At 36.2% G+C, this 20272-nt stretch overlaps 2 protein-coding genes across 40 annotated transcripts in view; one reads left to right on the top strand and one right to left on the bottom strand.

Moving 5' to 3' along the window:
* Positions 1-20272, top strand: part of RIF1 (replication timing regulatory factor 1) — a 136173-nt gene that overhangs the window by 78557 nt on the left and 37344 nt on the right. The window lies entirely within an intron of this gene.
* NEB (nebulin) overlaps positions 973-20272 on the bottom strand; it is a 232207-nt gene continuing 212907 nt past the window's right edge. For 7 of the 35 annotated variants that reach the window (XM_033231501.1, XM_033231494.1, XM_033231502.1 and 4 more), the window contains 18 exons: positions 19061-19153; positions 18513-18605; positions 17126-17218; positions 15004-15096; positions 13964-14056; positions 13340-13432; positions 12668-12760; positions 11995-12087; positions 11321-11413; positions 9262-9354; positions 8880-8972; positions 8483-8575; positions 7540-7647; positions 7251-7434; positions 6808-6900; positions 5509-5655; positions 5109-5215; positions 1056-1522 (listed from right to left, as the gene is read on the bottom strand). In XM_033231501.1, the coding sequence (XP_033087392.1) occupies positions 1349-1522; positions 5109-5215; positions 5509-5655; positions 6808-6900; positions 7251-7434; positions 7540-7647; positions 8483-8575; positions 8880-8972; positions 9262-9354; positions 11321-11413; positions 11995-12087; positions 12668-12760; positions 13340-13432; positions 13964-14056; positions 15004-15096; positions 17126-17218; positions 18513-18605; positions 19061-19153 (1929 nt within the window). In that variant the 3' untranslated portion in view covers positions 1056-1348. Of the gene's footprint in view, positions 1523-5108; positions 5216-5508; positions 5656-6807; positions 6901-7250; positions 7435-7539; positions 7648-8482; positions 8576-8879; positions 8973-9261; positions 9355-11320; positions 11414-11994; positions 12088-12667; positions 12761-13339; positions 13433-13963; positions 14057-15003; positions 15097-17125; positions 17219-18512; positions 18606-19060; positions 19154-20272 lie in introns of all 35 variants that reach the window. The other 28 variants (XM_033231530.1, XM_033231492.1, XM_033231513.1 and 25 more) reach the window with 26 other exon arrangements.

Here is a 20272-nt window from a genome sequence, read left to right as displayed (position 1 = left end):
AATCCCAGCACTTTGGGAGGCTGAGGTGGGTGGATCCTCTGAAGTCAGGAGTTCAAGACCAGTCTGGCCAATATGGCAAAACCCTGTCTCTACTAAAAATACAAACAACCTGGAGTGGTGGTGCACACCTGCTAGTCAGCTACTTAGGAGGCTGAGACACGAGAATCGCTTGAACCCAGGAGGGAGAGGCTGCAGTGAGCAGAGATTGGGCCACTATACTCCAGCCTGGGCAACAGAGCGAGACTCTGTCTCCAAACAAAAAAATGGCTCATTGTAATGGAGATAGCATATACTTTAGTATTCTAAAAGTTTGGGAGTTGGAAATCACAATAGAATTGTTACCTAACTTGCATTTTTATCCAGTTTAAGGCAAGATGGAAGACTTGGGAGCAGGAGAGTAGCAATCTCTGGCACCATTTGGATGGTTAGGCATAATCTGCCTTTTCTTGGGTCTGTAAATTCCCTAAGGGCACCAACTGTCTCTTGTTCTTCACTTGAGCTTCAGCATCTAACCTAGTGCCTGGCATACAGGTGTATGTTGGTCATTCGCAAGTGAGTGCACTCTTTGTAAGAGCATTTGCTCCCTGTGAGTCTCAGACACATTAAGAAGCTTGAGACAGCATTGGTGTGCCTGTAAAGTTAGTTACAGGGACTTATCTGCCTTCTAGGAAGAACAGTCTTAAACATTAAGCCATTATGGTTGCTTCATCCCTTTGCCTTTGCCACATGCTGCCACCCTACTGGATGCAGATGGGAAGCCCTGAAGTTTAGGATTGGAGTCCACAGGTGTTCTTAAAACTGTAAGAGAGGCTTGTTGAATGCAAGTATAGATCGAATTTTGAGAATGTCTACTCTTACACATAACATTTTTAAAATTTAGATAATTTTTTAGTAATTTTATGTAGAATTTGCTTCATTGAATTTTTATAGATATTAAAACCATTAAAAATAATGCTCATTCCATCCAGAGTGTTGCAGAATTAGAGGTTTTATTAGCTGCTAGTTTGTATTGATTGTAAGTTTATAATTTCAGAACTGAATAATAAAAGTGAACATCTCTGCTATTTTTCCTTTAATGTGTTTGGCATATTCAAAATCCCTGTTTTAGAAAAGAAATAATGTTAAAACATGTTTATAATGGAGAAAGACTCTAGGCACAGAAATAATATTGCAGAAGCTTTTAAAATGTCTATTCTGCAATTTATTTTAAAACCCAAAGGTGAAAGGATGGTACTACCATAAATCACATTGACACAGAAAAACCATAGGCAGCTTGAGAACTTAGGTAACAGTGGAGAATCTAGCAGGATCTGTAGGTCCTGCAGACAAGTGTGATGCTTTGAAATGCCTAAATAGCTTCAACGTAGTTGGCTGGGAGCATTCCGGTCCTGCCAGTCCTCTGCACAGTGCCATACATCCAACCTTCATCAATAGCTTGAACATTTATGATGGCATCTCCATCCTTGAAAGACACCTCATCTGCATCAGCAGCCATATAGTCATACATGGCACGGAAGATTTTCTATTTGTGGGGATGGAAAAAGGGGAAATATTATATGTTGGATTTGCAACAGTTAGCACACATCTATTTGTAAGATCTCTCAGGACTGCACAAACTTAAGTTGAACAAAAGAGAATGTGCAACCATCAACAAAGTAAAAGGAACCCACAAAATAGGAAATACTTACAAATCATATATGATAGACAATATCCAGAACATATGAAGAACTCCTACAACTCGATGCCTTCCCCCACCAAAAGAGGCAAAGGATATGAATAGACATTTCTCCAAAAAAGATAGACAAATAGCCAAAAAGTACACAAAAGGATGCTCAAAATTAGTCATCTAGAAAATGCAAATTATTAAAACCACAATGAGATACCCCTTCACACATGCCAGAATGGTGATAATAAAAAAGACAGACAGTAACAGATGTTTGTTAGAGGGGATGTGGAGAAATTAGGTCCTTCATAAACCACTTGTGGGAGTGGAAAAAGAGTGCAGCCACCTTGGAAAAGCATTTGGCAGTTACCACATGTTAAATACAGCATTACCCTATGGCCCAGCAGATTCCACTCCTAGGTGTATACCCAAGAAGAATGAAGACATAGGTCTGCACAATAATTTGTACATCCATGTCCATAGCAGCATTACTCTTAATAGTCAAAAAGTGGAAATAAATGCCCACTAACTGATGAAGGCATAAGCAAGATGTAGTATATCCATACAGATCTATTATTGGGTAGTAACAAGAATAAAGTACTAATACATGATACAACATGGATGAACTTCAAAAGTAAAGGAAGCCACGCACCAAAGTCAGTATATGTATGGTTTTATTTATATGAAATGTCTTGGGTAGCCAAATAATATAGTGACAGGAAATGGATACCTGGGATTGGATGGAGCGAAAAGGGATAAGTTGGGGATGGAGAATGAATGCCAGTGGGCACCAGCATTTGTTTGTTTGTTTTTAATTCACCAGAAGAGTTTTGAATATACAGTTTTTTTATGATGATGAAAACATTCTAAAATTAGATTATGGTGATGGTTGAAAAAAACTAAAAAAAAAAAAATTGAATTGTACACTTTAAAGTATGAACTTCATACTAAGTTATGTATCCATAAAATTGTGTGTGCGCGAACGTGTGTGTGTATGTACTGACAGAAAAGAGAATATGCTGCTACTTTTATTTATGGCCTTTTCCTACCTTTTGAAGAGGTCAATCTTGTATTTTAGAGAAGAATTTGAAACCCCTTAGCACTATTGCATGTCATCTTTCACTCTGGGAATTTGGGAGCATACCAGTGTAAAAGTTTCTCAAAGCTATCCTCCACAGTGTTAAAATTGTAATAATTTGGAGGTATATAATAATTGATAAAATCAAAAGTTTCTTCCTAGGAGCAGCCACTGGTTAGTAGTTTTGGATATAACCTATATGGGGTTTTTTTGCATTCTGAAATACACATGCATATATTCAAATTCACAAATAGATTTCCTTTCCCTTTGCATAAGTGGAACATTACTATAAATAATACTGTGATTTGTTCTTTCCATTTAATATAGCTTGGAAGTCTTTCCATATAAATATATCTGTGTCTTACCCTTTTTGACTGCTGCAGAGAATTTCACATTTTAGTAATATCACGAATTATTCAGCCATTTTCATTTTTCTGGACATTTAGTTGTTACCATTTTTTCTTACGCTATAATGAGCATCTTAGCATTTATCTTTGGGCAAATTATTTCTGAAGAAAAAGCTTTTAAAGGTGAAAGTTTTAGGTCAAATGGTATATGTGTTTAAACTTACATATATATATATATATATATATATATATATAAAGAATTTTACAAATAGAGATGGGGTTTTGCCTTGTTGCTTAGGCTGGTTTTAAACTCCTGGACTCAAGTAGTCCTCCCACCCCAGCCTCCTAAAGTGCTGGAATTACAGGCGTGAGCCACCATTCCTGTCCTAATTTTTAAAGTTTGCTATTAAAATGTTTGAATATGATACAATATGATCATATTTGATTCAATTCGATACTTTGTATTATATACTTTATTACTTTTTATATTCCTGGTTACTAGCACTTTTATTTTTATATTCCTGGTTGCTAGTCATGGTGAACATCTTTTTTTGTTGGCCATTTTTATTTATTTTGCCATAAATTATCTATTCTTAGTCTTCCAAATCCTATTTTGAGGGTGAGGGGAATTATTAGTGAATTTTAGAGTGCTTTATTCTTTTTCAATACTAATATTTTTGTTACGTATTCTGTAAATGTTTTCTCCCAGTCTGACATGTTTGTATTTGTTATGGAAACATTTAAAATTTTATGATCAAATTGGCCAGGCTTTTATACTTCTAGACTTTGGAATTTGCCTAGGAAGGCTTTCCCCATTATATTTTAAAATTATTGTGGCTGGGCTGAGTGGCTGATGGCTGTAATCCCAGCATTTTGGGAGGCCAAAGCAGGCAGAGGGCTTGAGCCCAGGAGTTCGAGACCAGTCTGGGCAACATAATGAGCCTCTACCAAAAAAAAAAAAAAAATTGGCCTGGCATAGCATACATGCCTATCATCCTAGCTATTCTGGAGGCTGAGGCTGGGGGATTGCTTAAGTCCATGAAGTCGAGACTGCAGTGAGCTGTGATCGTGCCACTGCACTCCAGCCTGGGTGATAGAGTGAGACACTGTCTCTAAAAAAAAAAAAAATTCTTCACTATTCTTTTTACTTCTACAATTTTGTATTTTACATCTAAATCTTTGGTACAGCTACAGTTTATGCTTTGAGATGGGTATCTAATTTTATTATTTTACTAAATAGATAACTGGTTACCTCAGATCATGTAATTAAATAACTTACCCCTTTCCTGCTGATTTATAATTCTTTTAGGGTCTGTTTCTGGACTTCATCTATTTTTATATCTATTGCCATGCTAAATCTATATTTAATTTTAATAGCTTTATAGTATGTTTTGCTCTTTTTTAGTTGAGTCCTTAAGTATTATCATTTTCAAATTTTACTTGATTATTCTTGCATCTCTTTCAAATTTTAGGATTAGCACAGTTTTTTTTAAATGCTATTGGGATTTATATTGGAAATGAATGCATTGGTTTATTTCAGGGAAAATTAGAACTTTACAATATTCCCTTCCTTAAATGTAATAGGTCTAACACTTATCTAGACCTTGTATATCATTTAGTAAAGACAGTTGTCTTCATACAAAGATTGTTCATATCAGTCCTAAAGTGTTATGCTCCCAAAGCTGGCAATATAGGCATGATTCACTATGCCCAAGCTATAAATGATTCCAAGCAGCAAATGTTTAAGATAGTAGGTGAGACCAATGAGCCAAAACTGATGCTTTTGCTCTAGGTTTGGGTTTTTAAAAAAAAAAATCATTGAATAATGCTTTTCATTAATTTGAGTTTGATAATCAAAGTTTTTTGATATTATCAATATGAAACATGTAATAAAAGAGCATTATATAAAATAGAAGGTTGGGTTAAAAAAAAAAAGACCATAATACCTAATACTTACACTCATGTTTGCACATATCAAAAATTAAGAATAATTTACTTAAGTGAGTTATTATTCACTTACTCCAGCAGTAGATGGATGAGATGGGATGGAAGATACCGTTGTCTGTTGGGTACCAACTGAAGATGATCGTTGTTGTGGGAGCTCTGTGGTTTTTGCATGTTTGTAAGCTGAAAAGAAGGGGGGAAATTCTTATAAGAAGAAAAATGGCTACGTATCCTTTAATCTGTGTTTAGCAGTTGAGTGATGTCTTTTCCCCCCCAATTAGAACGATTTTCAAAAAGGGAGATCAGGGAAAATGAAACATCTACCTTCATGCAACCCTCCACAATTCTAGTCTTGTCTCATTAAAATAAAGGATCAAAATTTTTTAAATTTATTTTTTTACTCAAAGCATCTCTTACAGTAACCACCAATGAGCTGGTTGGGTGGGACTGCCAAAGTCAGCGCCATGCACTTGTACCTGTTGAGACTGCAAAGACACCCCCATCGCTGTAAGTTGAAAGGTGGTGGTCTGGCGCTTCTGAATGCTCAGACTTCTCCTCACCCCCACTGATGCTCAGTGCACTGGCAGATCGTGACTGCTCCCGGCTGCGGCGCTGAGCTTGGACTGGGAGAGATGTAGCAAAAATTTCTATGTTAGTAATGCCTAACAGTTATTGAATCTCAGTTATTGTTATCTTTGCCAAGCATGGTTTTAAGTAGTTTCCCGTGGGTCAGGCCTCAGTTATTCTGATGTAGGTTTGTCTTTCTTATTTTTACAGATGAGAGCTTAAGTAAATGACCAAAGGTCATGGAACAGTTAAGTCATATAGCCAGGTTTCAAATCCAAGAGTCTTATTTGTAACATCTCCCCTCTGCCCTGCCAATTTTCCTGGCTCACTAAAATGAACTGATAGTAATATTCACATTCAGACTCCATCTTTAACTTCTCCAGAAAGTCTTCCCTAACTGCAAATCAATTTAGTCTTTCTCTGTGTTCCTAAAATACCATGGGCAAACATTTAAAATTGCACGTGTCAGAATGCAACCATGGATTTCTGTTTTCATCAGAAAACTGGAGTACAAATCCCTTGAGGACTGTCTCTACTTAATATTCTACTTTTTAAATTTTTTTTTTTTTTTGAGATGGGGTCTCTGTTGCTCAGGCTGAAGGGCAGTGGTACAGTCACAGCTCACTGCAGCTTCAACCTCCTAGGCTCAAGCTATCTTCCCACCTCAGCCCCCTGAACAGCTGGTACTACAGGTGTACACCACCACTGGCGGCTAATTTTTTTTTATTATTGTTTGTAGAGAAGGGGGTCTCATTCTGTTTTCCAGGCTAGTATTCTACTTTTTAACATGAATAGAAGACATAAAGTTGTGCAGCCTGCTTTGTGTAATGAATAATCTTCCTTGATACAATAGAGCTCAGGAAATTCCTAAAGGTCAAATCCTTTCTCTTCCCTTTGCCTGTGTATTTTCATTATGTCTCCAATAGAAAGATTTACTACTGTTTTTTCTTTGGAAAAAAATTAGAAATGATAATAATGGGCCTGAAGGAGACATGCACTGAGGTGGTGAAACAAAATTTTTTCTAACTTGAACTTGTCTAGAAAATAAGTTTTGCTCACTAGTTAGCAAGGTATTTTTATGCCAAATGGGCAGCTCAGAAAACGGAAAACCCTGGAAGGAAGGAACTTCAGAGCCCAAATAAAAGTCATTGACTCTAGCATACTAAATGGTGATGTTTATGTTGTAAGCCTTTTTCAGCGTAACACACCATTAATCATGTGTAAGCTTCGGGACTGGATGTTGTCTTCTGCTGGGTCATAGTCAAAAACCGAACCAGGATTAGTACGCCAGACACGTAAACCTGAAAGGGAAACCAGTGATCAGAACAAGTGTTTTTGGACTTTTCCAATAACTTGAAAACCAAGGCATGAATTTTAACAACCACCAGAGGATTGAATCACATTTATTCCAGCTTAGATTCTGGGTCATGTCTTCTCCTCAGAGGAGAACAAAGATAAGGTAGAAGAGATACCAGCTTTGTAAACTGAGATAATAGGAGCTTTCTTGTACCCCTAAAAAAAACAGATTGAAGTCCTTTATATTTTGACTTGATGTAGATAATGTCACTTTAGTTCTTCTACCCGCTCACTTAAAGTGGGTAGAGGCGGGTAACTTAAAGTTAATCCGCTCCCCCAACCCAGGCTCAGTTACCTGTAATAGTCTCCTGATCTTGGTCATTCCGTTTTTGTTCCATTTCTACCACTTTCCTCTGAATACCTCGGTAGTTAATGTCACTGAAGTCCTGCATGTTCTTCTTTACTCGTTCAGTGATAGGATCTGTCACCACTGGTGTGAAGCAGCCCTTGTGTTTCTCAAAGTCTTCATGATATTTCACCTGAAATGTCACGAATTTGCTTTATGAAAATATGATGGTGTGACCATATCACTTTTTACACATTCTGACAGGCAGCCAGCCAATCCTAAAGAATTCCCGACTCACCGTTGAGATGTGCCGTTGGGTCTCCCTTACCCGTCTCATCTCGGGGGTATCCAATACATAGGCAGCTTTGCCTTGTATTTGTTTCCGGAAGCTATCAGAATAAAGAACCTGATCGAGGAGAGACCATGAATGAGTGGTGCTGTCCTAAATCTGAAACCTCAAAGCCTTTCCAGCAGATAGAGATGGAAGGAGCTGGTGAGGGACGCTTGGGTCAACTGAAGGGGCCCAGTGAGACACATGACCAGTTTTGGAACAGGCTAATCTGGGGACGGGGAGTGCCCGCAGCAGAATGAGCAGAAACTCATTTTCAAAGAAGGGGCACAGTATAATTTTGAAAAGAAAGTGACCTCTTGAAATTTGCTAGGAATTACAGCATCAACATATTCGATGGTATTTGACTCTAAATCTGACATTGAAGGGAATTTGAAAGAACTGTCCTTTAAAGCAAGTGATTATTTTCCTTAGGTTATATCCAGACTTCATAAATCAGTATGCTAATATAGAAATCAAAGTCCTCCAGACACTAAAACCCCAAAATATATACAAAGAAGGCATTCATTTCAGAGTATTACCCGTGTCATAAAGTATCTTAAAACTATAGGAGAGCAGAAGATTGAGGATGTTAGGAAGTAAATTTGTTACAGTTGGTTATGTAGAACTACCTCAAGTAAAGTATAAGGGGGAAGGAAAACATTGGCAATTATCATGTTTAGTATGATGGTTTGGAATGTAAAAGCACAGTTAATGTCAATTTTAGTGTAAATTTTCAGTGGAATAAGTGCAAATTTTTATGGTGTTAAAAACGTTACTTTCCAAGATGTTGCATTTTTCTCTCCTTTAACATTTTAGTGTTTTTCAGTTGAATGAGAAATGCGTGTTTTTATGATGTTAAAATGTTATTTTCCAAGTTGTTGCACTATTTCTTTTTAGTCCTAGAAAATACCGAGCTAATGTTTTCTTGGTTGCGCTTAGCTCTCTCCATCTCTGGAGTAACAGGTGTCGGAGTTGCTTTTCTCATGTTCTCTTTGTACAATACCTAGGGAAGCCAAAAGAGCATCCAGGCATCAGACAGCAGAAAACCAGGTCTGAAAATGATTTAGCTGGTGTTATGGCTCAGTTATATCACACTGAAGGTAAAGCCATTAAAATGTTATGGTAGGAAGCAAAAGTTAAGTAAAATCACTGTGACCTCGTGGGGTTGGTTTGTTGTTTAAGTGGACAGGGAAGAATTTTTAAAGATACACAAAAGTTTTGGAAAAACGGTAAGATCAATTAGTGGTATAACCATGTTTGCCAGGGCTGTTAAAATTTTAAGGATTTATTTTTCCTTTCTAAAATACCGAGCTAAAGTTTTCTTGATTGCGTTTCACTCTTTCCAGCTCAGGAGTAAAAGTTGTGGGGGTTGCTTTCCCCAAGTTCTCTTTGTATAACACCTGTGAGATACAAAGTTGTGCCCGAAAGTCACTACGAAGTAATAATCACTATTAATTATATTGCAAGTTGGGGGGAAACGCTATGTTTAATCTATTACTATTAGTGAGAACACCTCTCAAGAAGAAAGCTTAAAAATAGTTCATGGCTACAGTAAATGTAGTGTGATATTTAGAGCAGATGCAAATGTAACTGGCATTTTGTTTTTAACCTGGGACAGGGTTAGGAGCAGGCCAAACTGCAGGAGTTATTTTGCAAAATTAAAAGCACTTTTATTTCTCAAGACAATACCGAGCTAATGTTTTCTTGATTGCGTTTGACTCTCTGCATCTCAGGAGTGACAGGGGTTGGGGTGGCTTTCCCCACATTTTCTTTGTACAAAACCTATGTGAATCCAATGGATCCAAAAAGCCAAAAAGAAAAAGAGTTACAGTTACCAAAAAAGGAAATGGTACAGATAACTTTTGATTATCTTTAGGGCCCCAAACTATTTGGGCAATTAGGTTAGATGGAAAGCAGTATGTTTCCCAAGGAAGTTAAGTGTAGTTACAGCAAGACACAACGTTTCCAGGATAGGCCCCTGCCCTGAAACCCTTGAAGACTACAAGAGAGACCTGTGGTGTTCCTCAAAAGGATGCGAAACCACCATCATTTAACCACTAGTCTCTGAATGTCAAGCCCCTGAGAGATGATCTTAACAGGAGTTACAGGCATGAACTTCAATCACACTGAGAAGGTTGAGGCTGCTCCTAATGTCAGCTGTTTTGTTTTATTTTAGACAGAGTCTTGCTCTGTCACCCAGGCTGGAGTGCAGTGGCATGATGTCTGCTCACTGCAACCTCCGCTTCCCGGGTTCAAACAAATTCTCCTGCCTCCGCCTCCTGAGTAGCTGGGATTACAGACGTATACCACCATGCCCGGCTGATGTTTGTATTTTTTAGTAGAGATGGGGTTTCACCATGTTGGTCATACTGGTCTTGAACTCCTGACCTTGTGATCCTCCCACCGCGGCCTCCCAAAGTGCTGTGATTACAGGCGTGAACCACAGCAGCTTTTTTACTGAACTGTTTTGCAGCACTTAAACTCTCACAGACATATCAGTAAAACTGCAGGCCCTCAGACAAAGCAAAGGGTTTCCCCTACCCCCTTTTTCTTTGCTATCCTCTATACTCTGCCTCTTACTTTAGTTTCATGCAACATCAAGCTTATTAAGGAATAAGGTTTTTGGCTCTTATATCACTGTCATGGTAAATCAATAGAAAATGAGAAACATATAACACACAGTGATAAATCCTCAACCTCGGTATCTCCCCCTCAGTGTCATTCTTGGAAACATGGGAGATTTAGGAAATGACATTCAAGAGGAAGAATTCTGTTGAAATAGTGGTTCTCAAAGTGGGGTCCTTGCACAGCAAGGTCAGTATTGAGAACTTGTTAAAAATGCAAATTCTCTGGCCCCCTCTATAACAGACCTACAGAATGAGAAACTAGAGCAGGACCCAGCAATCTGGCTTCACAAACCCTCCAGGTTATTCTGATGCGTGCTAATGTTTTGGAAGCACTGCACTCAAGTACTGGAGAAACCTACAGACAGTGGAAATGTGGAGACCACAGGTTATTTGCTACTGAAAGCTGTAGTCTTTGCTGGGACTCCCAGGCAAACCTCAATCCCTGGATAATTTACAACCATATATGTCATAGAGCACAAGCTTACAGGAAATGGTTTACTAAAGTTTGCAGTTAAAGACTACAGTAAAACTGAAGAACAACAACAAAAAACGAAAATTGGTAAAACAAAAAGCCATTCTGGTGACACTTTCATTTTTAAGTAAATTGATAATTGCCAAAACTACTATTGGATCATAATTTGTATCATTATTCATAAAGGAGGGGATCAGGGATTGTTTTTCCCAAGGTCTCTTTGTTCAAATCTGACAGGGTAAATTAGAACCTGATGTCATTGACACAAAAATAAAACAAAATCATATTCAAGAAAGAGCCCCGTTGGACCTACTCTACCACCCCACACATACCCATCCTACATTTCAAGCATATCTAAAACAAAGAGACCTTGGAGATAGTGGATAGAGAGTAAGTTTGGAGAGAGAGAAGCAAAAGGATATTTTATTGGAAAATCTGTTACTTCTTGATATTAGAACTTTATGGATTAAAGCAACCTTGTTATGGGGTTAGGCTAGAAGTAGCCCAAAGGAAAAAAGGATAAATTTGCTAAAGAAATTCACAAAATTTAAGTTGTCTTTAAAAGGTAGGATTAATATGTATTATTTTAAATCATGAAAGTAGTTTCTAAAATCAGTAAGTAGTTTTTTTTCTTTTCTTGCCAAAGTACCGAGCTAATATTTTCTTGATTGTGTTTGACTCTCTCCATCTCGGGAGTGACAGGTAAAGGGGTTCCCTTGCCCATGTTTTCTTTGTATAACACCTGTGCAATGAGAAAGCATCCAGAAAAACAACCATGAGAAACATTTCATTTGTTGAGAGGTTTTAAGGGTAAGGTCAACTTCCTTGTTAAGAAAAAAAACTGTGTCCAAGGAACCAGAAGTTATATGCTAACAAAATGCCACCAACTACTTTAGTGAAAGCCATTGTTGGGACGGGGAATCTGCACCCTCTACAGAAGCAGGGGCCTCAGCTGCTGAAGAAAGGCTGTCAGTTACCCATGTTATTTTTGTTTTTTCCATTTTTGTGAGCGCGGTGCCTCCCAAACAATCACATGAGGATTTGAGACTGTTAGAACTCAGTGTTATTATTCACACAAACGGAAAAACTCATTATTTTAAAAAAATGATTGAAAGTATCAGATGAAATAAAAAATTGAAATTAACTGTATTATGGAAATGGTGTTAGGCTAGAAGTAGCCCAAAGGAAAAAAGGATAAATTTGCTAAAGAAATACACAAAATTTAAGTTGTCTTTAAAAGGTAGGATTAATATGTATTATTTTAAATCATGAAAGTAGTTTTTAAAATTGTAAGTAGTTTTTTTTCTTTTCTTGCCAAAGTACCGAGCTAATATTTTCTTGATTGTGTTTGACTCTCTCCATCTCGGGAGTGACAGGTAAAGGGGTTCCCTTGCCCATGTTTTCTTTGTATAACACCTGTGCAATAAGAAAGCATCCAGAAAAACAACCATGAGAAACATTTCATTTGTTGAGAGGTTTTAAGGGTAAGGTCAACTTCCTTGTTAAGAAAAAAAACTGTGTCCAAGGAACCAGAAGTTATATGCTAACAAAATGCCACCAACTACTTTAGTGAAAGCCATTGTTGGGACGGGGAATCTGCACCCTCTACAGAAGCAGGGGCCTCAGCTGCTGAAGAAAGGCTGTCAGTTACCCATGTTATTTTTGTTTTTTCCATTTTTGTGAGCGCGGTGCCTCCCAAACAATCACATGAGGATTTGAGACTGTTAGAACTCAGTGTTATTATTCACACAAACGGAAAAACTCATTATTTTAAAAAAATGATTGAAAGTATCAGATGAAATAAAAAATTGAAATTAACTGTATTATGGAAATGGTGTTAGGCTAGAAGTAGCCCAAAGGAAAAAAGGATAATTTGCTAAAGAAATACACAAAATTTAAGTTGTCTTTAAAAAGTAGGGTTAATATGTATTATTTTAAATCATGAAAGTAGTTTTTAAAATTGTAAGTAGTTTTTTTTCTTTTCTTGCCAAAGTACCGAGCTAATATTTTCTTGATTGTGTTTGACTCTCTCCATCTCGGGAGTGACAGGTAAAGGGGTTCCCTTGCCCATGTTTTCTTTGTATAACACCTGTGCAATAAGAAAGCATCCAGAAAAACAACCATGAGAAACATTTCATTTGTTGAGAGGTTTTAAGGGTAAGGTCAACTTCCTTGTTAAGAAAAAACACAGTGTCCAAGGAGCCAGAAGTTATATGCTAACAAAATGCCACCAACTACTTTAGTGGAAGCCATTATTGGGACGGGGAATCTGCACCCTCTACAGAAGCAGGGACCTCAGCTGCTGGGGAAAGGCTGTCCGAGTTATCTATGTTATTGTTTTTTTCATTTTTGTGAGTACGGTGCCTACCAAACAATCACATGAGGATTTGAGACTGTTAGAACTCAGTGTTGTTATCCACACAAACGGAAAAACTCATTATTTTTAAAAAAATGATTGAAAATATCAGATGAAATAAAAAGTTGAAATTAACTGTATTATAGAAATGGGAATGGTGTTAGGCTAGAAGTAGCCCAAAGGAAAAAAGGATAAATTCACTGAAGAAATTCACAAAATTTAAGTTGTCTTTAAAAGTAGGGTTAATATGTATTATTTTAAATCATGAAAGTTTTCAAAATCATTAGTTTTTTTCTTTTCTTGCCAAAGTACCGAGCTAATATTTTCTTGATTGTGTTTGACTCTCTCCATCTCGGGAGTGACAGGTAAAGGGGTTCCCTTGCCCATGTTTTCTTTGTATAACACCTGTGCAATGAGAAAGCATCCAGAAAAACAACCATGGGTAACATTTCATTTCTTGGGACGTTTTAAGGGTGAGGAAAAAAGAGTCATCCAAGGAACCAGAAGTTATATGCTGACAAAAGGCTACCGACTACTTTAGTGGAAGCCGTTGTTGAGACGGGGAATCTGCATCCTCTAGAGAAGCAGGGACCTCAGCTGCTGGGAAAAGGCTGTCAGAGTTATCCATGTTAATTTTTTTTTCGCTTTTGTGAGTATGGTGCCTCCTAAACAATCACATGAGGATTTGAGACCGTTAGAACTCGGTGTTGTTATCCACACAAACGGAAACATTCATTATTTTTAAAACATGTTTGTAAATATCAGATGAAGTAAAATATTGACATTAACTGTATTATAGAAATGGGAAAGTATATCCTTTTGTAATATAAGATATATTAGAAGCAAAGGAAGGGAAATTGGGTTTAAAACAAAAATAAACATAAAGATCAGTTTAATTCTGAAGTTAAGTGGCATTTTTTCCCCTTTCCAAAATACCGAGCTAAGGTTTTCTTGATTGTGTTTGACTCTCTGCATCTCAGGAGTGATGGGGATTGGAATTCCTGTCCCCAGGTTTTCTTTGTATAGCACCTGTATGATAAAGCATCCAGAACAAAAAGAGCAATCAGTCCGTTTCTCCCTGCTTTGGAACAGTTAGGAGTGGGAAGGGAGGAAGAGCGTGAGTTAGAGGAAGATAAATACCAGAAGATTTTAGACTCAAATTGTTTGAGCCTAAATACATCTTCAAAAGCAAAGGAATGCAGGAAAAAGCAGCAAAAACTAAGAAATATGAAAAGAAAGTTCGTTATTTTCATTGTTTGAACTAATCTCTGCAGCTCTGAGCAACCATGAAAGAGAGCAATTAGTCTTTCCCAGCTTGTTACAAAGGAGGGAAAAAAATAGAAACAAGCAAGAGACGGAAATAAAACCAAGGAAGTTATTTTTGATTTGAAAAGGCTATTAATAAGTCACATAAGGATATTTGGGTTTTACAAACATTGTATATATGGAGACACATCCATACAACTCTTCTTTTGTTCACTTTCAAAAGAAGTCAAAGTATTTAATTTTTAGTTTGGGTGAACATATTGAGAACAATGATGTTTAAGGCAAATGGAGAGCAATGATAAGGTGCTAAAAAAACTTCAAAATATCTGTACAAATAACAGTAGAGATAGAAAAGGTTAGAATAAGAAATGAGGCTCATAGTCAGATCTTTGCAAAATACATTTGTTTAAGCTTTAGGTTCAGATCAAATTTGCTAAAGCGGTATAAATGTGGATGCTTAGACACTGAGAATGTTACATTTGTAAAAGCAGGAATATAACACTGAACACTTTTTTTTATTAAGTTAAATGATTATGTTAATGTTTTGCCAAAATGGGGAAAACTGATTCATAGGAAATTGCAGCATTAAGTTGGGAAAAAGAGGGGTCAAATTTTTTATTGGGATGAGTTGATTAGATTTTTAAAATCTAGCCATTAATCTTTTTAAAACTTTTTTTAAATAGTTAAAGGGATTTTTTATTTTTAAATACCGAACTAAAGTTTTCTTGATTGTGTTTGACTCTCTCCATCTCTGGAGTGATGGGGATTGGAATCCCTTTTCCAACGTTTTCTTTATACAACACCTGTATGACACAAGAAAGCATCCAGAAAAAACAAGAGCAGTCAAAACAGCCCTTTCATCTACCTTGTGGGGAACCTAGTATAAAACTATAGACGTCATAGACAGAAAAGACAAATTCAACAAGTCAGCCTCTCTGTTCAGCACAGATCTGGGTGAGAACATGTTTTGTATTTCCTTAGTGAAATATCAGTGTATTTGATATTCATCTTTTTTTGCAACTTGAATATAAATATTTCCTGTGCCAGGAATTAAGAAAAAAAATACAAATAACTTTCTAAGACCACTAAAATACTCAGTGTACAATAGAAAAATTGTTTAAGTTAGATTAGCAAGTATTTATTTTCTCTACAAAAAGTGTTTGTCTTATGCTCTAACAAATATTTAACAGGCCAAATCTATGCAATATGACAATTTGGTTTTTGTCATTACATTCAAGTTGTAGAGATGGTCAAGTCTAAAAGTCAATATATGGCATTGTCTATTTTTCACAGTATCTAATAGGCTTATGCACCACTGGGCAATTTTGCCTAAATGCAATCTGTGTAAAAATTAACACAAATGGTTACTTTAAAAAAAGTACAGGATCATCAGGATCATTAAGGTTTCAAATAGATACAAACAATAATATACTTACTCTAGTATAGAAGAAAATAATTAGAAAATAATTTTGAAAATTGTTGCAAGCCTTTCAATAAAAGGAATAATAATAATAATAATAATAGCCCACAGGGAAAACAATGAATATAACATTCCAAAAGACATATTAACTTAACATTGAAAATTTAACTAAATTGAAGTATTGTTAGTGACTAGTAATTAAAAACAAAACAGAACAAAAAGACAGTAGGACCAAAGAAAGTTACTGATCTAATGATGTCAAAGAGTCAAACTTTTAGAATATATTAAAACTGACAATTAAAAATATTTTGGGTTAATTCCAGCTCCCCAGAAAAAAAAATCCATCTAAATTTTCCTAATGACATTTGATTCTCCATCACAGGTATAAGTGAACCTAAAGTCTTGATATAGAAGTTTCAGAGTTGTGTATTATATAATACACAAATAACAATTTGTGTGTTAGAGCTTTTCAGCAACAATATTAATAAAAGAGAAAATAACATTAAATGTAAGCTCATGATCTGATTTGTATATTTAAAAAAAAATCAGAAGGCCTGGATTTCTATTCATGAAATGGCTTGTTTTACATAAGTATCAAAATAAGATTTCTCTTTTTTTGTTTGTTTGTTTTTTGAGACAGGGTCTCACTCCTGTTGCCTAGGCTAGAGTACAGTGGCTCAATCACAGCTCACTGCAACCTTGACTTCCCAGGGCTCAGACAATCCTCCCACCTCAGCCTCCCAAATAGCTGGGACTACAGGCACGTGCCACCATGCTTGGCTAATTTTTTCTATTTTTAGCAGAGATGGAATTTCACCATGTTCCCTAGGCTGGTCTTGACCTCCTGGGCTCAAGCGATCTGCCTGCCTCAGCCTCCCAAAGTGCTGAGATGACAGATGTGAGCCACCGCGCCTGGCCCAAAATAAGATTTCTTTTGGTTTCAATATGGAGCAATTTTCTTTCTTGGTGCTACTGTTTATCTGCATAGGGTCTATGTTAAGAAGATCCCTGTTGCCACGGAAGAGCCACCATTTCTACATGTGGCTTCAAGTCCAGTATCTTTTCTTGCATTTCTAACCCAGAAACATCAGCTAAAAAGAGTTCCAAGTAAATAAGAGCTTTAGTGTTTGGTTTTTCTTTTCTAGAAATCAATTAACTTCAACAGTCCCAACAATAACATAAAGGTGAAAAGAGAAGGAAAGAAAAAGTTTTAAGGGACTATTATAGAAAGTATAAAATGTTAGAATCAAATGGTGAGTAGGAGATCTGGAAAACAGAAGGATTCAGTTGATGTGATTTATAAAAAAAGATTTTGTTAAACTGATTATTATAAAGGGATGAACAGTGAGATGTTCTGTTTTATAGAAATTATTATTTTTTAATAAGGAGTTAAAGAGCTTTCTCCCAAATACCGAGCTAAAGTTTTCTTGATTGAGTTTGACTCGCTCCATCTCAGGAGTGACAGGTAGGGGAGTCCCCTTGCTCAAGTTCTCTTTGTATAATATCTGTGTGCACAAAACCAACAAACAAATCAACCTGGACCCATCTTTTAGGTAGACTTAACCTAAAAAAAACAGCCTAAAAGTATTTTTATTGTTGTTTTTATGATGAAGTACCTCAATAACTTTTAAAAATAGAGTAACTATAGATCCCCTTTGGACATTCAGTCACACACAGGATGTCTGTCTCTAAAAGACTTCAGTTAAAAACACAGCTGCTAGGCTGCCGGCAGGAGTGGCTTGACTTATGTAGGCCTTCTCTCAAAGACAGGGGTATCAAATATCGTTCAAACTAATTGAAATTAATATCCATGAGTTATTGGTAACATTAAATTAGGGAACCAAAGAAAGAAGAGAGAGAAAGAGAGAAGTAGGTTTGGGGGAACAAAATAAAGAATAAATGTTGAAAGCTAAATAATATTAGCTTTCAATGATACTGAAAGTGTTCCAAAGGAAAAATTATTTGTATCTTACATAGCGTACAAAAAATAGCCAAGACAAGTAAATTATATTTACTGTGAATTGCTGTGTTGTCTTTGAATGAAAATATGTAAGAATGACATTCTTTTAAGAAAAACTGCAAACACAGTGACCTCCAATGAGATTAGAGACTATTGTAAGTGAAGTAACTCAGGAATGGAAAACCAAACAATATATAGTCTCACTGATATGTGGGAGCTAAGCTATGAGGATGCAAAGGCCTAAGAATGATACAATGGACTTTGGGGACTTACAGAAAAGAGTGGGAGGGGGCAAGGGATTAAAGACTACAGATATGGTGCACCAAAATCTCACAAATCACCACTAAAGAACTTATGTAACCAAACACCACCTGTACCCCCAAAACTTACAGAAAATAAATAAACATCTAAACATCGAAAAAAAAACTTAAAAAAGGAAAAGCTGCAAAAACAAAGAATACACCAAACAGCCACAATAAATACAAATAACAAATAAAATTCTAATTTACATTGTCCTTTTGAAAGGGTGTTAGATTTTACTTTTGACTTGTGTCACACCAGTTAGAAACACCTACTGTTATTAAAGGAGGAATGGGGGAAGCAAACAGAGTATTACAGGTTTTTAAAGAAAGTGATAAATATCTATGTTTTAGAGAAAACACAGTTAAAGTTTCACACCAGAACTAAATACTAAATTAGATTCAGGTTGAAAACTGAGGTAATATTTGGTATTATTTTCATTATATGAATTTAGTAATTTTACATTTGTAAGGTGTTATTATTTTAAATAAAATTATGGGTTTTTTTTTTTTTTTTTTTTTTGGCCCCCTAAGAAATACCGAGCTAAAGTTCTCTTGATTGCGTTTGACTCTCTCCATCTCTGGAGTGATAGCTGTTGGGATTCCTTTCCCCAAATTTTCTTTGTACAAAACCTGTGAGATACAAGAAAGTACCCAGAGGACATTTAAAACAAGCAGAGAGTAAGGAAGGGAGGACGTGGGGGAAGGGGTTATATGTGAGGAGACAATTTTTTAGTAAGTAATATTTAGTAAGGATAATGTTTTTACTTTTTTCACAGTTTTAATGGTGAACTCTACAGTGCTAATTGTGGAAATGAAAAAGTACAATGGAAAGCATTAAGTTATAGGATATAAGTATAACGCTGAGAAATCTTGTTAATTGTACTTACAGTATTTCAAATCTAGTCAAGTCACTGAAAATGTTAAAGTATAATCGGAAATGTGAGTCATTTTGTATTAACATGGTTTTGGTCAGGTAATAATAACACACACACACACAGAATTGTTAAGATGTTACTTTCTTTAAAAAAGATGGTTATTGTGGTAAATTTTTTGTGGGAAATAGTGTCTTATATATTTGTAAATACCGAGCTAAAGTTCTCTTGATTGCGTTTGACTCTCTCAATCTCTGGAGTCACAGTGGTTGGAATGCCTGTTCCCAAGTTTTCTTTGTACATAACCTGTAGAAAATAATTAGAATACCCGGAAAGGTAAAATGACTGTAAATCCTTTAGATAGCAGCTACATGTGGGCTATTTGGGGGAAACTCATAAAAACAATCTAGCTCTCAAAAACATTCAAGGAACAGGGGGAAAAATTCCATAAATATTTATGTTGTCTTTTCCAAAGTAGTAAAAAATTTTACTACCTTGAAAACTGGGCACTAAATTACACATTTTCGATAACCACTTAGTGCATGCCTAAAATGCATTAAATAATAGTAAATTTACCAATGAGAAAAATCAACCATTTTGTTGCATCTAGCATTGGTGCCTTAAATATAGTAGGCCTGCAGTAGACTTGTACTTAATGAATAGATTGCTTGGTTTAAACTTTTCTTTTCACAGGATACTCTATTCCTTCAGGCTTATTGGGAATTCTCTGTTTTATATCTCCTAATGAATGTTCCTCGCTGGCTCCTAATCTGTAGGAGCCTAGTCCCTGGATATGAGATGGTTTAATCGATTTATTTTTCAGGAAGAGCATCTTTACTTGAAATTTTTACTGCTAATTGCTGGATCAAGTAAACTAGTGTTTTCTGAATTGGGAGAAGTCCATATTTTTTAGTAGTAGTATCGAAGGACTATGCATTTTAATGAAAACATTAAGGAACCTCCACTTTCTGAGCCTCCTTAACTCTTAACATTAAGTTTTCAGCCTAAAGGACTGAATGGGTTCTTTTAAATGGATGGATTCCCTGGTGTATTAGTGCATGGGGTGGGGAGCAACATACCCAGATTTTAATTCTTAAAATCAGTGACAAGCTAGGCATGATAGCTTTGTTTTGCAAGGAAACTTCTAGGAACCTTTGAACATCTACCTTCTTGGTAACAAAGTTGCATTTCTTTACTCTTCACCCAACAGAGCAGCAGAATTGATCACGGACAACAGCGCAAAGCAAAATTAAAGAAAACCAAGAAGTTGTAATGCAAAGTGACAAAGGAGCCTGGGCTAGCTTTCTCAACCCATATTAGAGGACACAAAACTCTAAATGAAATTTGTACCACAAGGAAGCCAGAGTATATAAGCAGAGAGTGAGAAGGGAATTAGATCTAAATAATATGAACAACCTGCAAGAG

This window comes from Trachypithecus francoisi, unplaced genomic scaffold, assembly GCF_009764315.1.
Source record: "Trachypithecus francoisi isolate TF-2019V2 unplaced genomic scaffold, Tfra_2.0 Lachesis_group13, whole genome shotgun sequence".
NCBI classification, from domain to species: Eukaryota; Metazoa; Chordata; class Mammalia; order Primates; family Cercopithecidae; genus Trachypithecus; species Trachypithecus francoisi.
The sequence above is the reverse complement of the archived record's forward strand: the minus strand, read 5'-3'. Positions and strand labels throughout refer to the sequence as shown.